At 42.2% G+C, this 20060-nt stretch overlaps 1 protein-coding gene and 1 long non-coding RNA gene across 9 annotated transcripts in view; one reads left to right on the forward strand and one right to left on the reverse strand.

The window, feature by feature from the left end:
• Positions 1-20060, forward strand: part of LOC139075610 (uncharacterized) — a 28577-nt gene that overhangs the window by 2407 nt on the left and 6110 nt on the right. For 2 of the 3 annotated variants that reach the window (XR_011526210.1, XR_011526209.1), the window contains exons 3-5: positions 2348-2594; positions 5492-5780; positions 19813-19994. This is a non-coding gene — a long non-coding RNA (uncharacterized lncRNA). The remainder of the gene's footprint in view (positions 1-2347; positions 2595-5491; positions 5781-19812; positions 19995-20060) is intronic. The other variant, XR_011526212.1, reaches the window with a different exon arrangement.
• TAF1B (TATA-box binding protein associated factor, RNA polymerase I subunit B) overlaps positions 8599-20060 on the reverse strand; it is a 73148-nt gene continuing 61686 nt past the window's right edge. For all 6 annotated transcript variants that reach the window (XM_070573260.1, XM_008517570.2, XM_070573258.1 and 3 more), the window contains 3 exons: positions 18856-18926; positions 18091-18313; positions 8599-13498 (listed from right to left, as the gene is read on the reverse strand). In XM_070573260.1, coding sequence (XP_070429361.1) covers positions 13294-13498; positions 18091-18313; positions 18856-18926 — 499 coding nt within the window. In that variant the 3' untranslated portion in view covers positions 8599-13293. The remainder of the gene's footprint in view (positions 13499-18090; positions 18314-18855; positions 18927-20060) is intronic.

Raw genomic sequence — 20060 nt, forward strand, 5'->3', positions numbered from 1 at the left:
CTTAGTTAATTCAGTTCTGCATGAGTTGAGAGAATGACTGTAAGTTGATCAGATCTGGATTCAAATCTCAGATCTGCCTCATACAGTATTTTTACCTTAAGCAATCTACTTCACTGCCACTCGGTTTCCTCATCTATAAAATGAGGAAAACAGTATTAAGTTTCGTGGAGTTAAACAAGATAATATTCTTAAAGAATCTCCCACAATGCCTGGCACAAAGACATCTGATATGATTTCCATCTTCTTTAGAGGTTAGGAGGGCCAGGACCCTGTCCAATTCCTCCAAGGGCTCGTTTGTTGGCCATGTGACCTAACCATAACCTGACCAGCCATTTGCAGCGCTCATCACATGCAGGGACCTCACCCTGAGGAAGTAGTGTTGGAGGGATATCTACAGAAGAGGCAAGATGATGGCAGAGCCTCCCTGCCTGACACCCAAGGCGCTGCCCCACCCAGTTTGCCAGAGCCATCATGCCGTCTGCCAGTGTCTATTGTGAGATGAAAGCCTTCCGCTCTGGAGAAATGGGGTGTGGCAGGGAGAGTGTGGACTCTCCACCCTCGCCTCCCAGCTCTGCAACCTAGGAAAGTTATTTCCCCTCTGAGCCTCAGTTTCCTCAACTGGGGAATATGGGATAATCGTTCCTATTACCAAGGGTTCCATTTGTTGGTTTGCTTCGTGAAAATTGTCTCAAAAAATGCTAGACCTGTTGGAACTCAACAAATATTAAATGTTCCACTTCCCCATTTTTCTTCACTGTATTATAAGTTGCTTAAGGGACAGAAACTATATCTCATATTTAAAGAATCCACCATCATCTAGCATAAGGGTAAGCATGTTACAGAGCACTGACGACTGTGGTTATTCAGGATGGCAACGACATTAACCTTTAGGCGGTATTTGGTGTTCAAAGTGATATATATACACCTGTGCTAAGTAGAGTCTTAAAACAACTCTTTGAGGTAGACAGGGTTATGCCCATCTTACACATGGAGAGACGAGGTCCAGAGAGATTGACAGATGTATTCAAATCCTCATAGCCAGTAAGTTTGGGACACGAACACAGACTCTTGTTTCCGAATCCCACATTTTCCCTTCTAGGTGGTGCTAATGCCAATATGTGAATATTTCTGCCAGATAGTCTGAGTTTAGCCTGTGGCCCCATTATAAAGCAGCCGAGACACTTTAAATGTGGCAGAGCCACAGCTGGGGCTTCCTAGTGACAACGTCTGCCTTGGGAAATGGCATTTGATTGTTCTCTAAATTGATTCTCAAACTTGACTCTCAGGACTCTCCATTTTTGGGTATCCACGTGCTCTATTTTCAAACGTCCTAGTGGCGTTGCCATGAATGTGCTTGCTCATGAGGGCTTTGCCCCCTCCCCACCGTGCCTGCCTGTTATGCCAGGGTGACTGTAGTCTCAGGTGAGTCTTGTCAAATACCTGGGACTTGATCCAGACTCTCTCCCTGTTTCTGAATGGAAGCAGAAGAAGTTATGTCGAGTTGGGTGTCACCTTCTTGCTGGCAGCTAGCACCCAGATGTCTCACGTTCTTTTCTTATGGCTTCACTGTAGATTGATCATTACAGTGGAGGCTCAACAGTTGCAACACAGCTGCCAGAAAGCCCTCGGCTCAGAAACACTGGTCTTAACCTCCAGTAAACCTCTCTTGCCTGTGACTAACACTGAGTGGGGTGGAGCCATCATGCTCACTGCCGTTTCAAGAAAACACCCCAGACAGGGGAGCTGGGAGGCCAGGGCTCTGCTGGCTGGCGCATATTTGCGTATTTTACTCTTTGAAGAAAAGGTTACTCGTTGTAAAACATCTTCATTATAACATAATGTCCATTTAAAATTGTCATAGCATCTCACTACATTTTAATACGAGAGATATTACCCTCACCTTATACATAAGAAACCAGCAAAGAGGGATTGTCACCTGCCCAAAGTTGACATTTCATTAACTCAGTTTTTATAGTAATCTCTCCCCAGCTCAGTGTCCTTTACTTGAAATTAGAGTATTTTGATTCACTTTGGTATGTCTTTTCCAAGCCATGAGACTACTGATTCCAATATTTGGAATTTTGAATTACTCCTGTTGGTGATGATTAGAAAAAGGAAGAACTAGGGGTTGAAAAAAGGGGAAGGGAAAAATCAGGAGAATTTTGCAACAAGCATCAAGAGAGAGAAAAGAAGCGGAAGCCAGTCTCAGCGTTTCAGGATTGCTTTTCATGAGGGCAGAGGGACTGGTGCATTTGGTCGGAAGTTATCATGGGCACAAATGGCCATATTCCTTTGGAACTGGGAGGTAGTTGAGCATATTTACTTAGGTGTCCTTCAATCCTTTCAGTAAAAGCTCCTCAATGCATCACAAGACTGCAAGTGACTCTGCTGGGCCACTGTGGGGATCAGCAGATGGGGACACGAACTCGGAGACAGAGCGTCGGAGGGCTTTTCACACGTGGATGGAGGGCGAGGCCGAGACGAGAAGTGCTTCTTCGGATGTATGCGGTCCTTAGTAAGGCAAAGCAAACGTGCAGGCATCTCACTGAAAATGCAGAGAAGAGAGGTCCTCAGTTTCTGATGAGCTCTGGGAGGTAAGTGGAATTAATTGTATAAACCTCATTATTACATTTTAGATGTGTGAACTCTCCTAACACACTTCTTCTTTGGCACGTTGCCTATATTATCTTTGTCAACTCTGTTTTTCACACGAGGTCTCAAGTTTCTTAATCTCAAAATCTCCTTCCCAGCCCTCCGGTGTATATATACACAGCTAACTCATGATCAGGCACTCAAGTTCCTCGATCTGCAGACCCGGGCACATTAGCACACATGTTGTAAATGCCTTCATGGAGGTGTGTGCTGTATGCTTTGGGAAAGATGCCTTCTGCCTGGGAGCTGAGTGGGGAGAGCGGAGGGGATGGCATTTGAGCAGGGTCATAAGGGAGGAATAAGGGTTCTCCTGAGATGAAGGAGGACCCTTCTGACAGAGAATACAGCAGGAGCAAAGGCCCTGAAGTGTGAGGTGTCATGGCTTGTTCAGGAGCCCTTTGCCTGAGATTGAGGGAGCAGGGGCAGGGCATGAGACGGGAAAAGTTGCGTGAGAGCCTTTGGCAGGCATGAGACCTCGGACAAGGTCAATGGTGCACTGTCTCCGCTATCCACTGAGAACATCCACATGATGGGCAGCCCAAGCCAAGCCGTCGAGCTGTAGGCAGCAAAGAGCCATCGAAGGGTTTTGAGCCTCAGTGTTATTAGATCTATTTTTGGAAAATAGCTGGCAGAGGAATGATGCACGCTTGGAAAGCAGAGATGTTTTGCAACCCACTAGGAGGGAAATGATGAGGGCCTGAGCTGGGCAGTGCATCCTCGACGGAGGATTGGAGACTGGCCAGAGAGGCACTTGGTGGTAGAACTGCCAGGGCTGAGTGATGGATGAGAAGTTGGGGGTGACGATGGGAGGGGCTGGCGATTTACAGCTTGGGTGATTAGGCGAATGGTGTTGTAATTGAGAGACGAGGAGGATAGAGGACGAGCAGGTTTAGGGTGGAGATTCCGAGTTGGGGAGTTGGTGAGGACATACTTCAGTCACAAATGCTTGTGTTTTCTTCTTTGGAGTAGCATTCTGGTTCCTTAGATTCCAAACCGACATCACCAGGGGCTGAGGTCTTTAAGAGGCAGTGCTGTAAGGTGGTGAAGCCCACAGATTCTGGAGCTAGGCTGTCTGGAGTCAGAACATCTCAGTGTCCTTATTTGTAAAATAATACAGTACCACATCATAGGATCATTAAGGGGGTTAAAAGAGGTGATATATGTCAAGTGCTTAGAACAGGGCCCGGCACATTCTAAGCACTATATAGATATTTGATAAATACCATGGGCAAAAGTTATGCCCATTTTTCCCTCTTCTGTCTTAAAAATATTTCAGTTTGATTCAAAACCAACATTTGGAAGGCAGACAACTGAGTTCATTCATTGAATAGAGATCATTGCACTGCAGTCACTGATGAGAAAGCAGGAAGCTTGTTGTAATTTTTCATCATCATTACTTTCATCAAAGAGATTTACTGAACATCTTTTGGATGTAGGGTTCTATATGGAACCATAAGAAATGGCCCCCATTCTCAAAGGCTTACTGCTGAGTTAGGAAAACAGGACACATGCGTAAGTAGGTTAGATTAAATGCCAAAATAAGAAGTGTTGGAAGTGCTGAGGAATTGAAAGAATGGAGCTCCCCCTGACACTGAGAAAGAACGGAGGGAGGATGAAGTAAGTTGAGTGACAGAGGGAGCCCAGGACCAGGACCGGAAAGTGGGTGGGGGAGTGTGGCAGTCCTTACCCTCTGTGCCTCTGTGCATGGGGGGGTGGAGGGGGGTGCTGGGTGATAAAATGCCAACTCTCGGGCCTCCCCACCCACTCTGGTCCTCAGGCTGTGGTGAGGAGGGGGCAGGCAGGGGAGCCCCAGGAACGGTTTAACGAGCTTTGCCTTCATCAGCTGCCTGATCAGATCCCCGGGCTGTGCTTTGAGAAAGAAACTGGAGAGATAGTGAGGAGTGGAGAGGGGTTGACATGTGGGAAGTGCCTTTGACAGGTTGGCCAGCGGGAGTGGGGGAAAAGGCCCTGCCTGAGGGCCTCAGCAGGGTGACTGCCTAGGGGGCAAGGGACCCCAAGCAGAGGAGACCTTCCCAGGGAGACTCTTAGTCTGGTTGAATTTCTAAGAGAAAGGTGCAGATAAGTAACACATTTTGTAATATTTTCTTATTCTCTAACGTGATAAAGAACACATTTTTCCTACTTTTGACCTTGGGAGTTTTTAAATTCAGAGACCACCTTTTCATTTTAGGTAATGTTTAACTTAATCACTTAATCTGAATTAATGTGGACAACAATGGTGACAAAAGGTAATTACTTTTAAGTGGTATTCTAACTTAAAAATTCCTTTGGGAATATCTGTGAGTCAGCCAGTTCAATGCAAATACCCATAAAACATGTACTAATTGTTCCAGAAGGAAATAATTGTTGCAGAGGGCAAAAGGCCAAGTGAGCTGAAATACCAGGGTCTTAATTTATAAAGTCAATAAAAGAGCTCTTTTGTAAGCTCTTCTCAAGTCAAAGCGCATTACCAGGCAAGTCTGGCCCTACAATCGCTTTATGCTTAAATACTTCACAAGGGCACAGAACGAGGGAACATACTCTAAGAGCTGCTTGAAAACGTTCTGTGAGAGACTTAAGACTGTGTGAATTTACTCAGCTTTCAAGAACGCAGAGGCATTTTCAATTTTAAAACGTCACTGGCAACATACTCAAGATGAAAATACACACTTTTAACTCTGCAATATATAACAATTCACAGAACTTTTTACAGCAGCCACACTTTGGAAATTCTGTTCAAGATTTTCCTTAAGACTCGGAAATAATGCTCCCTCTCTCCTTCGAAGCAATAGGGCTTTCTGTGTAATTATAACGTTGAATTAAACTGCTTTTTTTCTAGGTGGCTTTGTGCCAATAGAGGGGAAAAAAAAACCCTATAAAGAGAGAACACAGAACCATAGACTTTCTACAGGTAAACAGGCCACCTGCCGCCCCGGCCCTGGGCTCTCCTCCTTCCTTTGGGCAGTGGGAGGCTTCGCTTCCGCGTGGCAAGGACAGGCCTGGGCGCCCTGGGAGAAAGGCTGCCCTTCGGTGCGATAAGATACCTGGTGGCTCATCACTCTGTTAACCATCATTACATCCCATAATAATGCTGACGGACCTGATGCAAGAGGAGGCAAAGCCGGCAGGTAGGAGACACTCCTTTTCCTTTTAAGTCTAACGTGGAATTTCAAGCTGCCTACAGAAACCTCCATTCTTTTGAAGGATTAAAAAAGAAAAACACACCCCAAACCCAACAAAACTATGTTCTTAATGTATGAGATATCTTTGTAGATTAATGAAATATTTGGGCCAATGTTCTATATTCTTGTGGGAAAAGACTCTCATGGTACGTTCACTGATTTAATTTTAAAAATTGAAGATTTTGTTTTAATCGACGGTGACCAAACCTTTAATTGCTAGTTGTAGATGAATAGATTTAGCTAGATATATTAAACGAGAAAACATGTAAAATGTTCACTGGGTAGAAAGGTGCTTAGTAAATGTGTCCCACAGCTGTGTTTTCTTTCCACGATGTTTTGCTGGTCCAAATTTGATGCTCAGTCACAATTCCAGCATGTCCGGGCTGTTTGCGTGGCTGTGAGCTTAGACTGACCACGGAGACACATAAAACAACTTAAAGACTGTCTTTGCCAGAAGTGTCTGCAGCCATCCGTTCTCATCCCCAAGAAGTCTGATTTCACTCTATGACAACAGTCACTGGCTCCGGGACTATGGGAAACCTCACCTGGTTTTCTCTCCCTTTAGGGTGGTCACCAAAATCGTAAAATTATGTTTCATTGCAGTGGTAAGGAATTTAATTTTTTTAAAACAACATAAAATAAGATTTGCTCATAAAAGAGATGCCACTCACATCAAGAAATATCACAAATCACTATAGTGGCAAAATAATTTATTACTTCCCCTGAAAGGAAAGTAGAAATTTGATTCCTGCTCCTGGGGGGGCAGCCTGGGAAGCTGGGTCCTCTACACCCTGAGCTTCCCGTGGTGCTGATCTCCTCTTCTCAGCTCCATTGGGCTCTATTTGTACATCCAGTGTGGCACTTAGCCTGTTTCTGCCTTATTCCATAGTTGTGTGTCTTTGCAGTTTAGAAACAGCTGAGGCAAGTATTCAGGCAGAGATAGGGCTGGAGGGTGCCCTGTGCCCGTGCGGGATGACTGCAGCTCAGAAGAAATGGCAGCCCAGCCTACTAAGGCACGTTGGAGGGTGGAAGGGATCTAGAAACGCCTCCACGCACCCAGTGAGGACACGGAAGGCAGCGGGTGGAGCTGAGCACCAGCGGCTTTGTGGACAGGCCTGAGGCCAGTGGGGGCTGAGAGGAGCAAGCCTCAGGGGGTTCCCCTGATGCAGGCTCTGCTGTAGGGGTGCTACCGCACCAGCACCAGCGACCATCTACATCAGAGCCTGGCAAGGACCCAGAGGACACATGTAGAGTTGGGGCTCTTCCTCCATCCCACCCTTGAACCCAGAGGCCATCTGGGGAAGGAGACAGAAGGAAGAAACAGCCCTAGTAGGGATTTGAACTTTAATTTTACTAAATATTTATTCCAAAGTGACTATTTTAACCCTGAAGAGACTAAGATATCTTTAATTGGTAAGATTAAAGATCAAGGTGCTGTCTCTCCCTCTTTGCTGCCCTCCACCCCTACCCAGCAGGATGGAGGCTAGGGACAGCTTACAGACAGCAAGGGCAAGCAGCATTGTTTCTGTATGTCGAAAGCAGTGAAATCAATATGACTCTGCTAATATGGTAAGCTCCTTGAGAGAAAAGAGGGTTGAAGTCTCTGGAAAGACAGTGTAGCGCAGTAGTTTATTCCAGACTAAGTGTGTGACTCTGGGCAAGTTACTCAGCCCCTCTGTGTCTCAGGTTTCCCCTCTGTAAAATGGGGATAATAATAGTACCTACATCATGTGGTTGTTGTGAGGATAAATTAATAACTCATTTGCTAATTTCACTCGGTTGCTAATATATAATATATATGGCACTTAGTTATATATTATATACATCATTTAGCAAAGTGTCTGGTACATAATAGACATTATGCCAGCACTTATTATTATCAGTCATTCCCTAAGACTAGAGCCAATCTGGATGCTAATAGCCATAAAGTATCTGACAGTGCCGTGGTGGGTAGGTGATCAACAGATGTTAGGAATTGTTCACCATTGCATCACATTTTGCACATATTAGACGTTAGGACTTTGAACTCGAGAGCAAAGACGACATATACATTGTCCATTGCCTGTTAACAGTCCCCTGACCTTTCCTTGTTAACAGTACCTTAACTTTGCTCGAATGCTAGACAAAGATCCATAATCTTAGGGAAGGTAGGAATGCATCATGATAATCTAAACTAGTCGTGGTAATCCTATCCCCCTTCGCTAAGTAAAGAAACTCTACTGGCAGGCTTCTAGACAAGCTTTCTCGCCAGAGAGGCTCTTGAGGAAGTCTTCTGTCCAGCCCCACCTTTCTACCTTGAATTTGGTCATGTGGAATTGTAGTACCCATCTTGTGACCAAGAGGTAGCGAGCTGAAGAACAAAGAGCCAGCATGTGGAGGAGGGCAGGACCAGACCACTCTGGGTCCTTGATAGCATTGAGCCTTGAGCTGCCCAACGAACTGGGAATGACTTGATCCAGAATTTTCGTTATGTAAGAGAAATAGACGCCTCTGATTTAGTAGGTAGGGATTCAGCCTACAAGCATTCCTTAATTCACGTACCACATCATTTACTTTTAAACCTTTATTGATATACGATAATCAGGGGTTCTCACACTTCAGCGAGTATCGGAATTCCTGGAGGGCTTTTTGAATCACAGCTTTCTGGGCTCCACACCGAGTTCTGAAATGGCAGGTCGGGAGCAGGGCCTGGGATTTTGTATTTCTAACAAGTGTCCTGGTGACGTCATTGCTGATCCAGGGATCACACTTGGAGAACCACCGATAGAAACAATCAAGAAATTTTTATTGAAATAAATTTACTAAAATATACACGAACCTTCTTCCATCCCCAGGATGCAAACAAAAGGGAAACATACGGACTGCTAAAGCAAGAGGAAGTCTACAACTGAGGATTTTTTTTAATATAATTTGGAATCTGGAGTTCAGATCTCAGCTCAGCCTTGTGTTAGCTTGTGCCCGTGACAGGCTACTTCCCATTGCTAACCCTTAGTTTTTCATCCATTACACGGGGATGAGAGTGTGGCCCTCAGGGAACAGCTGAGAACACTGAATGAGACAGAGCACTTAGTATAGTACCTTACACAGAGTAGGTGCTCAACGCATGCTACCACTGTCATATAATCCTCCTCCCCTTTTAGGCAGTATACAGATAAGCTTTTCCTCCGGTTGAATAGTTTTTAGGTGTGAAAGCATTGACTCCTAAAGAAGTAACGCCTATTAGGCTTAAATGTAAATCATAAGGTTGAAATGCATGCAAAACCTTATTTTTCGCTTCCCTTTCCTCTCTTATTAATCTTATTTCACATTTGTGGGTGGCCCAAAACTTTTCATAGCTTTGTACTCTCTGTCTCGATATTTTTAAGTATATGGAACTTGTTAGCAACTTCAACTCTTTATTCAACTGAAGTGCCATAGCACTTCAAATCATGATGTTGAGTCCACAAAATTTATATTCAAATAACATTTTTCAGTAAAAATCTTTAGAAACTAACTTTTTAAGTTATAAAATGATATTTTTTTATATACTCTGCCAAATCCCTCTCCTGAGCTGAGGTGTTGTTACTGTTTCAACAGTTCCTTCCTCTTTATAGCTAACAGTATTCCACTGTATGGATATACCACATCCATTCACCTGTTGATGCCCATTTGGGTTGTTTCCCTTTTTTGGCTATTCCAAATAAAGCTGCTGTGAAAATTTGTGTATAAGTCTTTGTGTGGATATATGCTGTTATTTTTCTTGGGAAGACACCTAGGAGTGGAATGGCTGAATCATATGGTAGGCATATTTTTCATTTTAAGAAACAACCCAACTGTTTTCTAAAATGGTTGCACTGTTTTACATTCCCACTGGCAGTGGGAGCACCAGTTGCTCCAAATCCTTGTCAACACTTACTATAGTCAGTCTTCTAAAATTTTAGCCATTCTAGTGGGTGTGTGGTGGTATCTCTTTCTGGTTGTAATTTGTATTTTCCTAATAACTAAGGACGTCGAGCACTTTTCCCATGCTTATTTGTTCTCTGTATATTTTCTTTGCTGAAGTGTCTTTTCAATTCTTTTGCCTATTTTTGGTGGCTTTTTTTTTTTTTGCTCTCTTATTATTGAGTTTTAAGAATTATTTGTATAGCTACAAGTCTTTTGTCAGATGTATGTTTTGCAAATATTTTTTTCCCAGCTGCTGGTATGACTTCATTTTCATAACAGTGTCTCTTGAAAAGCAAAGCTTTTTCAAGAAGAGATAACCTGGATAGCCCTATATGTATTAAATTGCACCTGTAGTTGAAAACCCTCCCAATCCAGATACAGATGAGTTTTAATACTAAAACTTAAGGAATAACTCTATACAAATGCTTCGACAAAGTAAAAACAGAAGAGAAGGGAATACTTTACAACTCATCCTGAGATGCCAGCATTACTCAGATAACAAAACCAGATTAAAAAAAATCACAAGAAAAGAAAGCTACAGAACAACATTCCTTATGAACATGGATGTAAAAATTCTTAACAAAATTTCAGCAAATCAAATTCAACAATATATAAAAAGGATAATAGATTATGACTAAGTGGAATTTATCCTGGGAATGCAAGGTTGGTTTAACATTTGAAACTCAATGTAATTTACCATATTAACTGGCTAAAAAAGAAAAACCATACCGTCACCTCATAGGTGAAGGAAAAGCATTTGAAAAAAACCCTAACATCAATTCCTGATAAAAACTCTCAGCAAACCAGGACTAGAAGAGAACTTGCACAACCTCATAAACAGCATCTAGGAAGACCTATTTTCTACCTATGCTAACTCCCTAGGAGATCCCATCTAGTCTCACAGTTTTAACATTTCTGGTGATTTCTATATTTACATTATCTTAGAACTCTGAACTATCGATTTTTTTACCCCAACTGTCTATTTTGACATCTCTTCCATGTCTAATAGGCATCTCAGACCCCACATGCCCAAAACAGAACTGATTTCCCAATTCCCACTCTTCTCAGGGTTCTCCCTCTGGTTTAAGGCCTATAATTAAGGCCCGGTATTATGTGCTGCCTTGACATCTGGTGAAACTGGGAGGACCTCAAATGGCCTAACTACAAGTTCTCCTCCCCACTCCACTCCCACCCCTAACCAAACACACCTTATCTAGAGGACCAGGAGCAGTTCCTGCTTCCTCTTGAGTAGTGGGTTTCAGTTCTCTGCCAGCCCATGGAATTGTTCTAACAAGCTAATCATAGCTTCCTGCAGGAACCAGGGGTCACTCCATCCTCTTGATACTACAAAGCCCGCCTCCCTCAGACCCTGCGTAGTGGGCCCCCTCAGGTGGTAAGTCTTTGCGATTAATAAACTGCTGTTTTTCTCATCTGTTCAGCATTGGGTGCCATGTGGTCCCCACAATCCTAGGGTGGAAATAGCTTCCCTCACAAACAGGGTGAATGGGAGGCAATTAAAATAGCCCCATCTTGATAAATGGGACCTCAACTCAGTTGCTCAGGAAAAAAACATTATGGCATTTTGATTTCTTATACTCACAACCAGCCCATCACCAAATCCTTATTTATTCCATACTTACACTGTATCTGAGATCTCATTACTTCACTTCCACTACAATCTGTAGTCTAAACCACCATCTCCCGCCTGAACCAGTGCGATAGTCTCTCAAGTGGCCTCCCTACCTGTGCCCATTTCCCCTGCAGTCTGTTCACCACAGGGCGGTCCGTGACCCTTTTATGACATGTGTCAGGTCACATCATTCTCTTGCTCAAAATTTTCCTGTGGTGTCCTGTGACACCATTGGGATAAAAGCCTTACCCTGGCCTTGAAGGCCACCTCTTCCATCTCATCTGCTACCACTCTCCCCTTCAACCACAACACTGGAGCCGCTCTGGACAATTCGCTATTCCTTGAATCCATCAAGCACTCCTGCCACAGAGCCTCCACGTGTTTCCTCTGCCTCGAATGATCTTCCTCTGAATAGCTATATGGCTTGCTCCCTCAATTGTACTTCATACATGTTGGTCTCTGCTCAAATGTCACCTCCCCTGAGGTTCCTTCCTTGACCACTCTTTATAAAATGGCCCACCCTATCACTTATCCCTTATCTTGATTTTTCTTCATTGTACTTCATTACCCCAAATATATATATTTGTTTACTATCTGCCCCCACCCTTAGAACAGGAGATCTTTAAGGCAGGGACCTTGTTCAGTGCTTTCTCCAGGGCCTGCAACATGTAAGTTGCTCGGAAAGTATTCGTTGCATAAAGAAGCTGAGTAAGAATGCCTGATTTTCCAGTATCTTCACCAGGTATTATAAACCTTAATAATCTTTGCCAATCTAATATGTGGGAAATCATCTCTCTTTAGTTTGTATTTCTTTAATAAGAGTTAGGGAGAGTATCCTCTCCTGTCTTTTGCCTTGGCCTTTGTATTTCTTTTTTTCATAAAGCTATCTTTTCATATCCCTTGCTCAGCTTGTCTTTTTTCTAGTGTTTGCAAGAGCTATTGATACATTAAAGAAATGCTTCCTTTGTCCAGCACATGCTGCAAGTATATTTTCCCAGTTTGCCATTTCCCTTTGTAGTCACATTGTTAATCTTTTCCTTCTGGCTTCCGGTTTTGAGGCATGCTTAGAAAGCCTTTCCCATTCTAAGATCATCAAAGCAATCACACTTGTTTTCTCCTAATACTTTAATATATGTTATATATAAAAGATTATGTTTAGATCTTTGATTTATTTGGGATTTACTTTGGGCATAAAGAGTAAGGAAGTGATCGAGTTTAAAAAGCAAATTTAGCTTTAAAATACAATGAGAGTTTTTATCATAGATGGATGTTGGATCTTGGCAAATGTTTTCTGTGCATCTATTGAGAGGATCACGTGATTTTTATTCCTCACTTCATTAACGTGGTCTATCACACTGATCGATCTGCAGATGTTGAACCCATCCTTGCATCCCTGGAATAAATCACACTTGATCATGGTGTAGGATCCTTTTAAAGTATTTCTGTATTCAATTTGCTAGTATTTTGTTGCGGATTTTTGCATCTATGTTCATCAGTGATATTGGCCTGTAATTTTCCTTTCTGTGTTGTCCTTGTCTCGTTTTTGTATCAGGGTAACGCTGGCCTTGAAGAATGAGTCAGAAAGTGTCCTGTCTTCTTAAATTCTTTGGAACAATGAATATAAATTTCTGGATACCGTTTATAAAGCTTATTGTTTTAATTATCTCAAAGAACATTCATAATTTAAAAAATAAATTTAAACAAAGTTTACTTGCTTTCCAATATACATTTTTATAAGCACATTTGAGGACATATATATGTGTACGTGTATATATGTGTGTTGCATGTATACATGTATATACAATAAAAACCTATTTTCCACAATTCTCTGGAATGTTATATTATAATTTGACATTGCTGTCACTATTAAAATATTTTCCCAAGAAAGTTTCTACTTCATTTTTCTCAGTATTTTCTTACTTTCCTGGATCTTGAAGATTTCTTTTTTGTTTTACTATATTTTGTTTTAAAAAGTCTCTTTTCAATTAAGCTCACTTCTTCATGGAGAAAGGAGGTCTTTATTCTCAGCAGAAAGGAGAAGAGATTTATTATAAACTGATAACTCAGAGAAAAATTTGATTCTTCATAAGTCGTCACATGTTTACAATAGCTAGAAGGGGAAGAAAAAGGAAGAAGTTACCTTTCAATGGCCATTTGGAAATGTCTGCATCTATCCCCAGAACATCCCCCAAATAACTTAGCAAATATACATGGCCAGGCTTAAAACACCACTCGGAGTTGGAAGGAAACTTGAAACAATTTGGTCAAACTCCTTAGTTTTACAAAGCAAAAAATTTTAGCACGGTCCATGGCTACCATGCAAGGGACACAGATGGTGCTAGAGCCAGGTCTCACAACTCGCTGCCCAGAGGCTCTTCCACTCCAGGTGGCCCCTTCTTACCATGGTCAAGGCAAACAAAAGCAGACATGGAGAGATTCTGGGCATATTTGTTTTTTTTTTCTTGGTGAGGAAGCTTGACCCTGAGCCAACATCTGTGCCAGTCTTCCTCTGTTTCGTATGTGGGATACTGCCACAACATGGCCTGATGAGCGGTGTGTAGGTCTGCACCCAGGATCTGAACCCACAAACCCCGGGCTGCCGAAGTGGAGCATGTGAACCTAACCACTACACCACAGGGCCAGCCCCTTCTGGGCATAGCTTTAAAATAAACAAAGGAAAACAAATAATCCCTAACTCCACTCAAAATAAGACACCAGAGTTGATAATGTAGCTTGTAATCCTGTATGCAGTATAGAAAGAAGAGTTCACAAAGCAATTTCACTTATTTTAAAGCAGTAGACCCTGAATCTGATCAAATCACCACCACCAAATCGCTAACCCTAACCACCAAATTTCTAACTATACCAAGGCACAGGCAATCCAGGGGACAGAGGAACGTGTTAAATGGTATCATGGGTGGTAATCAATGAAATCCAGACTAAGGGAAATTGTACAGGACACATGACCTGGATTACTCAACAAGAATTTGCAAGGGGAAAAAAAGAGATAAAGGGGGAATTTACAAACTAAAACACTTAAGGGATATCTCAGCCACTTGCAATGTATGGGCCTTATATAGACTGAGTTATTTAAAAAAATTACATCACAATCAAAATCTAAATGTTGACTGCACATTATATTAAGGAATTACTATTAGATTTTTAACGTCTGATTAATAGTATTATAATTTTCTTTAAAAAATATTATGATGTTTAGGATTTCCTTCCAAATAATCTGGGGGTAGAGGGTGAAGAGTGAGGTGGGGCATGGATGAGGCAAGTGTAGCCATGCTGACAGTTGTTAAAGCTGAGTGACAGGTACAGGGGCGTTCGTGACACTGTTCTCTCTATTTGTGAATATGAGAAGGTCAAATGCATGCAGAAGGAACAATCTGTGAAGTCTGCCCACACTCAAAAGAAACAAATAAAACCTGGTGACACAAGTTAATGTTTTGGTGGGTCTCAAGTATGCTCAAATTTGGCACATGACATATTTGAGTACTGTTTTTTACTATAGTCTAAAAGAATGAGTTAAAAATAAATTTCTAAAAATTCAAGCGAAACTTTTGGGAGACATCCAAAGCCCCTCCATTTCCTGCGGAAGACAAGGTGAAACAGCATGGCTGCGCCTGTTCCTGTGGAAGGACGATGAGCTACCCGCCCCTCAGGGAGGTCAGGGATGGATCGTCATCAGCCAGGGCCAGCAACAGGTCTTTGGACCAGCTGACTGTCAGTACCTGGCCCACTCGCAGGAATGTAAGGAATACCAAGGGCGTTTAAATTCGTTATGACTGTTAGCTCTGCCTCGGAAGGATGAACAACCGCCCATAGCTGAAGCGCTCTCGCTGCCTTTCTCTGCTTAGTTCTGGAGGCCTGAGTGTTCTCATGATTATTTTACGGTAAAACGCTTGTCCCTTTGACCCCTCAGAAACGAGTCCTTCTGCATGACAAACTCATCTGAATAGCTGAAGGTCTGCTCTCAAGCATCAAAACATTTCATTTTAACCATGTTGGATAGAAATCTTTAAAAACTGAGTTATATATTATGTTATCCTAAACAGAGCACATTCAGCATAATTTTTTTTAGCTTTTACAATTATTACAAGTTGTCTATTTTTATTGTGGAAATATTAGAAAATACAGCTAAGAAAAACAAACCCAAAGAGAATGCACATAGCATTTTGGGACATGCTCTATGTTAAAGCTGAGACACAGTCAGGCTTACTAAGTCATGTGGAGCTACTGACTGTGTGTCACGAATGAACTCGAGACGCTGCAATGTGAGTTTTCCGTCTGCCTCTGATTCTTATGCTGGCTCCTCTGTTGTCTTCAAAAGGATGTCATTTAGGTTTGCTGTCAAGATGCCTATCAGCAGAGTACCTCTCGGTCTCCCTCCTACTTAGTTTTTTTTGATGATTAGGAATTTGAAAATCAGACAACTCAGCCTGACAGAAACACACCTGAAGGCAGAGGAAGCAGACTCTGAGTGAGGGGCTAAGGGGCTTTCTGAGAAAAGTGCATAAGCTTCAGTGGCAGACTTTGTGACATTTTTATTGGATGACTGAAGCCTTTTTTTGCTTACTCTTGCTTCTAGGCTATGGTCTAAATAGGCAAGGCTGACAGATCATTTTGGTGCATAAAGTCATGGTACCACTGACGTTTCATCTATATGTTATAGTTTTTGGCCTTATAGTTCATGCAGAGAAAAAAATCTCAGCTGTTTCATCTCTGACGCTACCACAGCCTGTTTATACCAAGTGCCTTATATTAAATCACAGAATTAAATCTGTGAACAACCACCAAAATCCACTAACTGTGCCTATGCAAAGCATAAATGTGTCAGCGCCCCCCTAACACCCTCAGGACCGACTCTGCTGCAGATGAGGCAGAAGAGCCTGGGCCCAGCACTTCCTAACTGGTCTCATGCATGTGGGCTCCTCACTGGCCAGGACTACAACCTTTTCTCTTCCTCTTGATGAAATCTTTTTATTTTTTTTTAAAGATTTTACTTTTCCTTTTTCTCCCCAAAGCCCCGCAGTACATAGTTGTGTATTTTTAGTTGTGGGTCCTTCTAGTTGTGGCACGTGGGATGCCACCTCAGTGTGGCCTGACTAGCAGTGCCATGTCCGCTCCCAGGATCCGAACCGGCGAAACCCTGGGCCGCCGAAGCGGAGTTCGCAAACTTAACCACTCGGCCCCTGATGAAACCTTAAAACCTGAAAAAGCCAGTGCACCGATCACTGCAAAGGAATGTATCACCTCAGACCCCAGGGTTGGGATTCTGGCCTTTCACTGTTGCTGCTGTTACTATGTGGCACTCCTTAATCATTCTAGACTCTGCTAAACTTTTTTGAGCAGTAAATTATATACAGATAACTTCATTTTATTATCTCTGACTGTATTCTCTACATTTTACTTATCTTTGATTGATACTCAACTCAGGAAGTGAAACTCTTTAATAGAAAGTTTTGTTTAAAATAATAATGATCATAATTATTTATTGAGAATTTACTATGTGACAGAGACCAAATATCTCATTTAATTCTCATAAGAAGCCTATGGGGTAGCTTCTATTTTCCATACATTCATTCAACAAACACTTGGTGAGCACCAATGTGAGAGGCACTGCTCCGGCCTCTGGCATTTTTCATTAAATACGACAGAATCCCTGCACTCAAGGACCTACATTCTAGTGTGGGGAGGCAAACAAATAAGCAAAACAAATATATAACATATGATATATTCAATAGTGACAAAAGCCATCAGGAAACAAACCAGGCAAGGGGGACAGAGAGTGATGAGGGGTGTGTGGGGGAGGGTTGGTGCTGTTTTAGACAGGATGGTTAAGAAAGGTCTCTCCAAGGAAATTAAATTTGAGCAAAAACCTGAAAGAAGTGAGCTCATCTGGATGCAGAAGGCACAACACACACAGAGGCCTGCCACGGGGAGTGTGCTTAGCAAGGAACGGTTCAAGGAACAGCCAGAAAGCTGGTGTAAACAGCGGCAGTGAGCACAGAAGGGAGGTGTCAGGGGAGGGCAGACAACAGCAGGGGCTCATGGGCTCCACAGGGTCTTCTGACTTTACTCTCAATAAGATGGGAGCCACTGGAGGTTCTGAGAAGAGGAGAAAGAGTATTATACCCTCTTTTTATAATCGGGACAACAGAGATGTGTAAATGGTAAATAACTTGCCCACAATGAGCAAGCAGGAGAACTGGGATATGAACAGCCAGATTCATTAACGTGTCTTCTTAACTAGCATGGGAAATTGCCTTATAGACAATTTCTATGTCAATATGGAAATGGGATTAGTATAAAAATATAAAGTCACAATGAGAAAAGGCTTTATAATCTAACACTTTTTTCCCAGCTTTATTATTATTGACATATAATTTATGTAAGTTTGAGGTGTACAATGTGATGATTTGATACATGTATATATTGTAAAATGATTATCACAATAAGATTAGTTAACACCTCCATCCCTAAAACTCTTACACAAAACTCAATGTATAACTTCAATTTTCTTGATTATAAGCTCACCATCGTCTAATTCCAACAAATAACCTATCTAGCCATTATTGTAGCCAACTCCTCTAAATTATATGTGACTTTTTTTAATTAGAAAAGAATACTACTTCAAGCCAAACTAGAGATTTCATCATGTTTTGTTATCGTTTGATTTCTAAAAGCATCACATACCTTCTACAGAATTTCTGTGTACTGAGCCAATACAGTGAATTCTTGGTAGTCAGTGACTGGCCTTTCTTCGTCAGGACTCCCTGGAGGCTGTGTCCATGGAAACAAGTTCTATCAGGGTCTTCTTCAGTCCAGTTGAACTGAAAACTTGAAGGGCTTTTTTTTCCAATAGTTGGTGTTGAATCAACCAGTGTGCTAAACTGTTTTTGTAGATTCACCACCATTTCTGGAAATGGAAGAAAAAATGAAAGGAATAAACTAAGAACTAATGCTAAATAAAGTCTGCAGTTTACTTGATAGTAATGTACCAATGTTGGTTTCTCAGTTTTGACAAATGTACCATGGTAATATGAGGATAACATTAGAGGAAATTGAAATTGGATGAGGGGAGCCGGGGGACTACTTAAAAAAGGTTAAAATGGTAAATTTTATATTATATATATTTTACCACAATTAAAAAAAAAAAGAAGAACGAATAAGACAACCTGAGGGTAATTCTCCAAACAAAGAGTTCTGAAAGCCATAGAAATATAAGATTTTAGATTCTGGTGGGAAGGTAAGTTCTGTTTGGTATGATGGCATGTTCCTGCAATAAATAGATTCTTCTGGAGGTTTCTTGCCAAGGATGATGATTCTTGGGATGTGCATTGGAACGTTTGTTAAAGAAGTAAAAAAATTACTTAGGCATTCACTTTTCAAGTCAAGATATTTAGCTTTTCCACAACTGTGTTGCCACCTGCGCCATTAACAAGAGCAGACGTAACTCACCTCTTCTTTTACATACCACTGATTTGTCGATAGACGAGTGGTAGAGTGGTTTTTCACTTTTCCACAGGTACCTATCCAAGGTAGAAAAACAGTTGGAGCAGGATGGAGAAGAAACAGACCTAAACACATTTCAGAGCAGTTTCTCTGAAGCAACATCTGAAATTCCTGATATCAGTGTAAAAGCTCTGGCTTAGCATGACCTATTGACACCTGTCTATAAAGCTCATGTCCTAGAAGTAAGCAAGTAGTACCGAAGAAGAGAAGAAGCCAACAAAATGACGTGCTCCTTCCAAAGCCTCCCGGATGCCAGAAGATCCTGAAGAAGCTACTAATTATGCAGAAAATGTGGAAGTGGTTTCCCTCACCATAAAACTTCCATGCCGTCCATGCTTACACAGCAAAGCCCCCAGGCACCTTGCTCCTCCTTGCCTTTGCCCAGCTGCCCTTTTGCTGAGGATTAAGTTAGCGGTACTTCTGCTTCTGATAACTCGTACAAAGTGAAGACTGTAGAAGACTGGCACTTAACGCCTGGAGGTCAATCCTATCCTGGTGGGAATGAGGAAAGGTCTGGAATCCAGCATGACACAGTGCTAATAGTCCCTGCGCTGACTTACCCTTTCCTCACCCAGGGAAGGCCAGCCAGGGAGGCTCCACTGTAAATGGAGACCCCACATTGACCCGGCCCTCTGGGTGCCTTCCAGGGCAGAGACCAAGAGTCATGTGGGGTTCCTCCAGATTGGGGGTGACCAGCCCTAGACTCAGGACCAAGGGAAGTGACATGTTCTATTTCTGGTTCTAGTGGCCATTGCTAACTTTGCCAAGCAGACACTGCTACCCTGGAACAAAGATAACACTTAATGTTCATTTTCAGTCTCATTCATTAACTCTAAGTTTCCTAATGTGGAGGATTTTCATAATTTATAGTAAAAATAAGTACTACCTTCTTTTTGATCTCAGGCCATTTTCTTATTGTGAGAAGCAGCGTGGCAAGGGGAAGAGGACTGAATCAGAGGACCCGGTTCTGCCACTTCCTAATGGTATGACCTTGCGTGCGTCATATGTGACACATTTTGGAGGTTCTCAAAGGCAGAGACCGTCTCACTCTTCATGTCCCTAGTGTTGGCAGTGAGTGGCACATGGTAAGGACTCATTTAAATATTTGTTGAAGAATGAATTGATGAATAAATGAACAAACAAATGAATTT

This window comes from Equus przewalskii, chromosome 14 (assembly GCF_037783145.1).
Source record: "Equus przewalskii isolate Varuska chromosome 14, EquPr2, whole genome shotgun sequence".
In the NCBI taxonomy this organism is placed as follows: domain Eukaryota; kingdom Metazoa; phylum Chordata; class Mammalia; order Perissodactyla; family Equidae; genus Equus; species Equus przewalskii.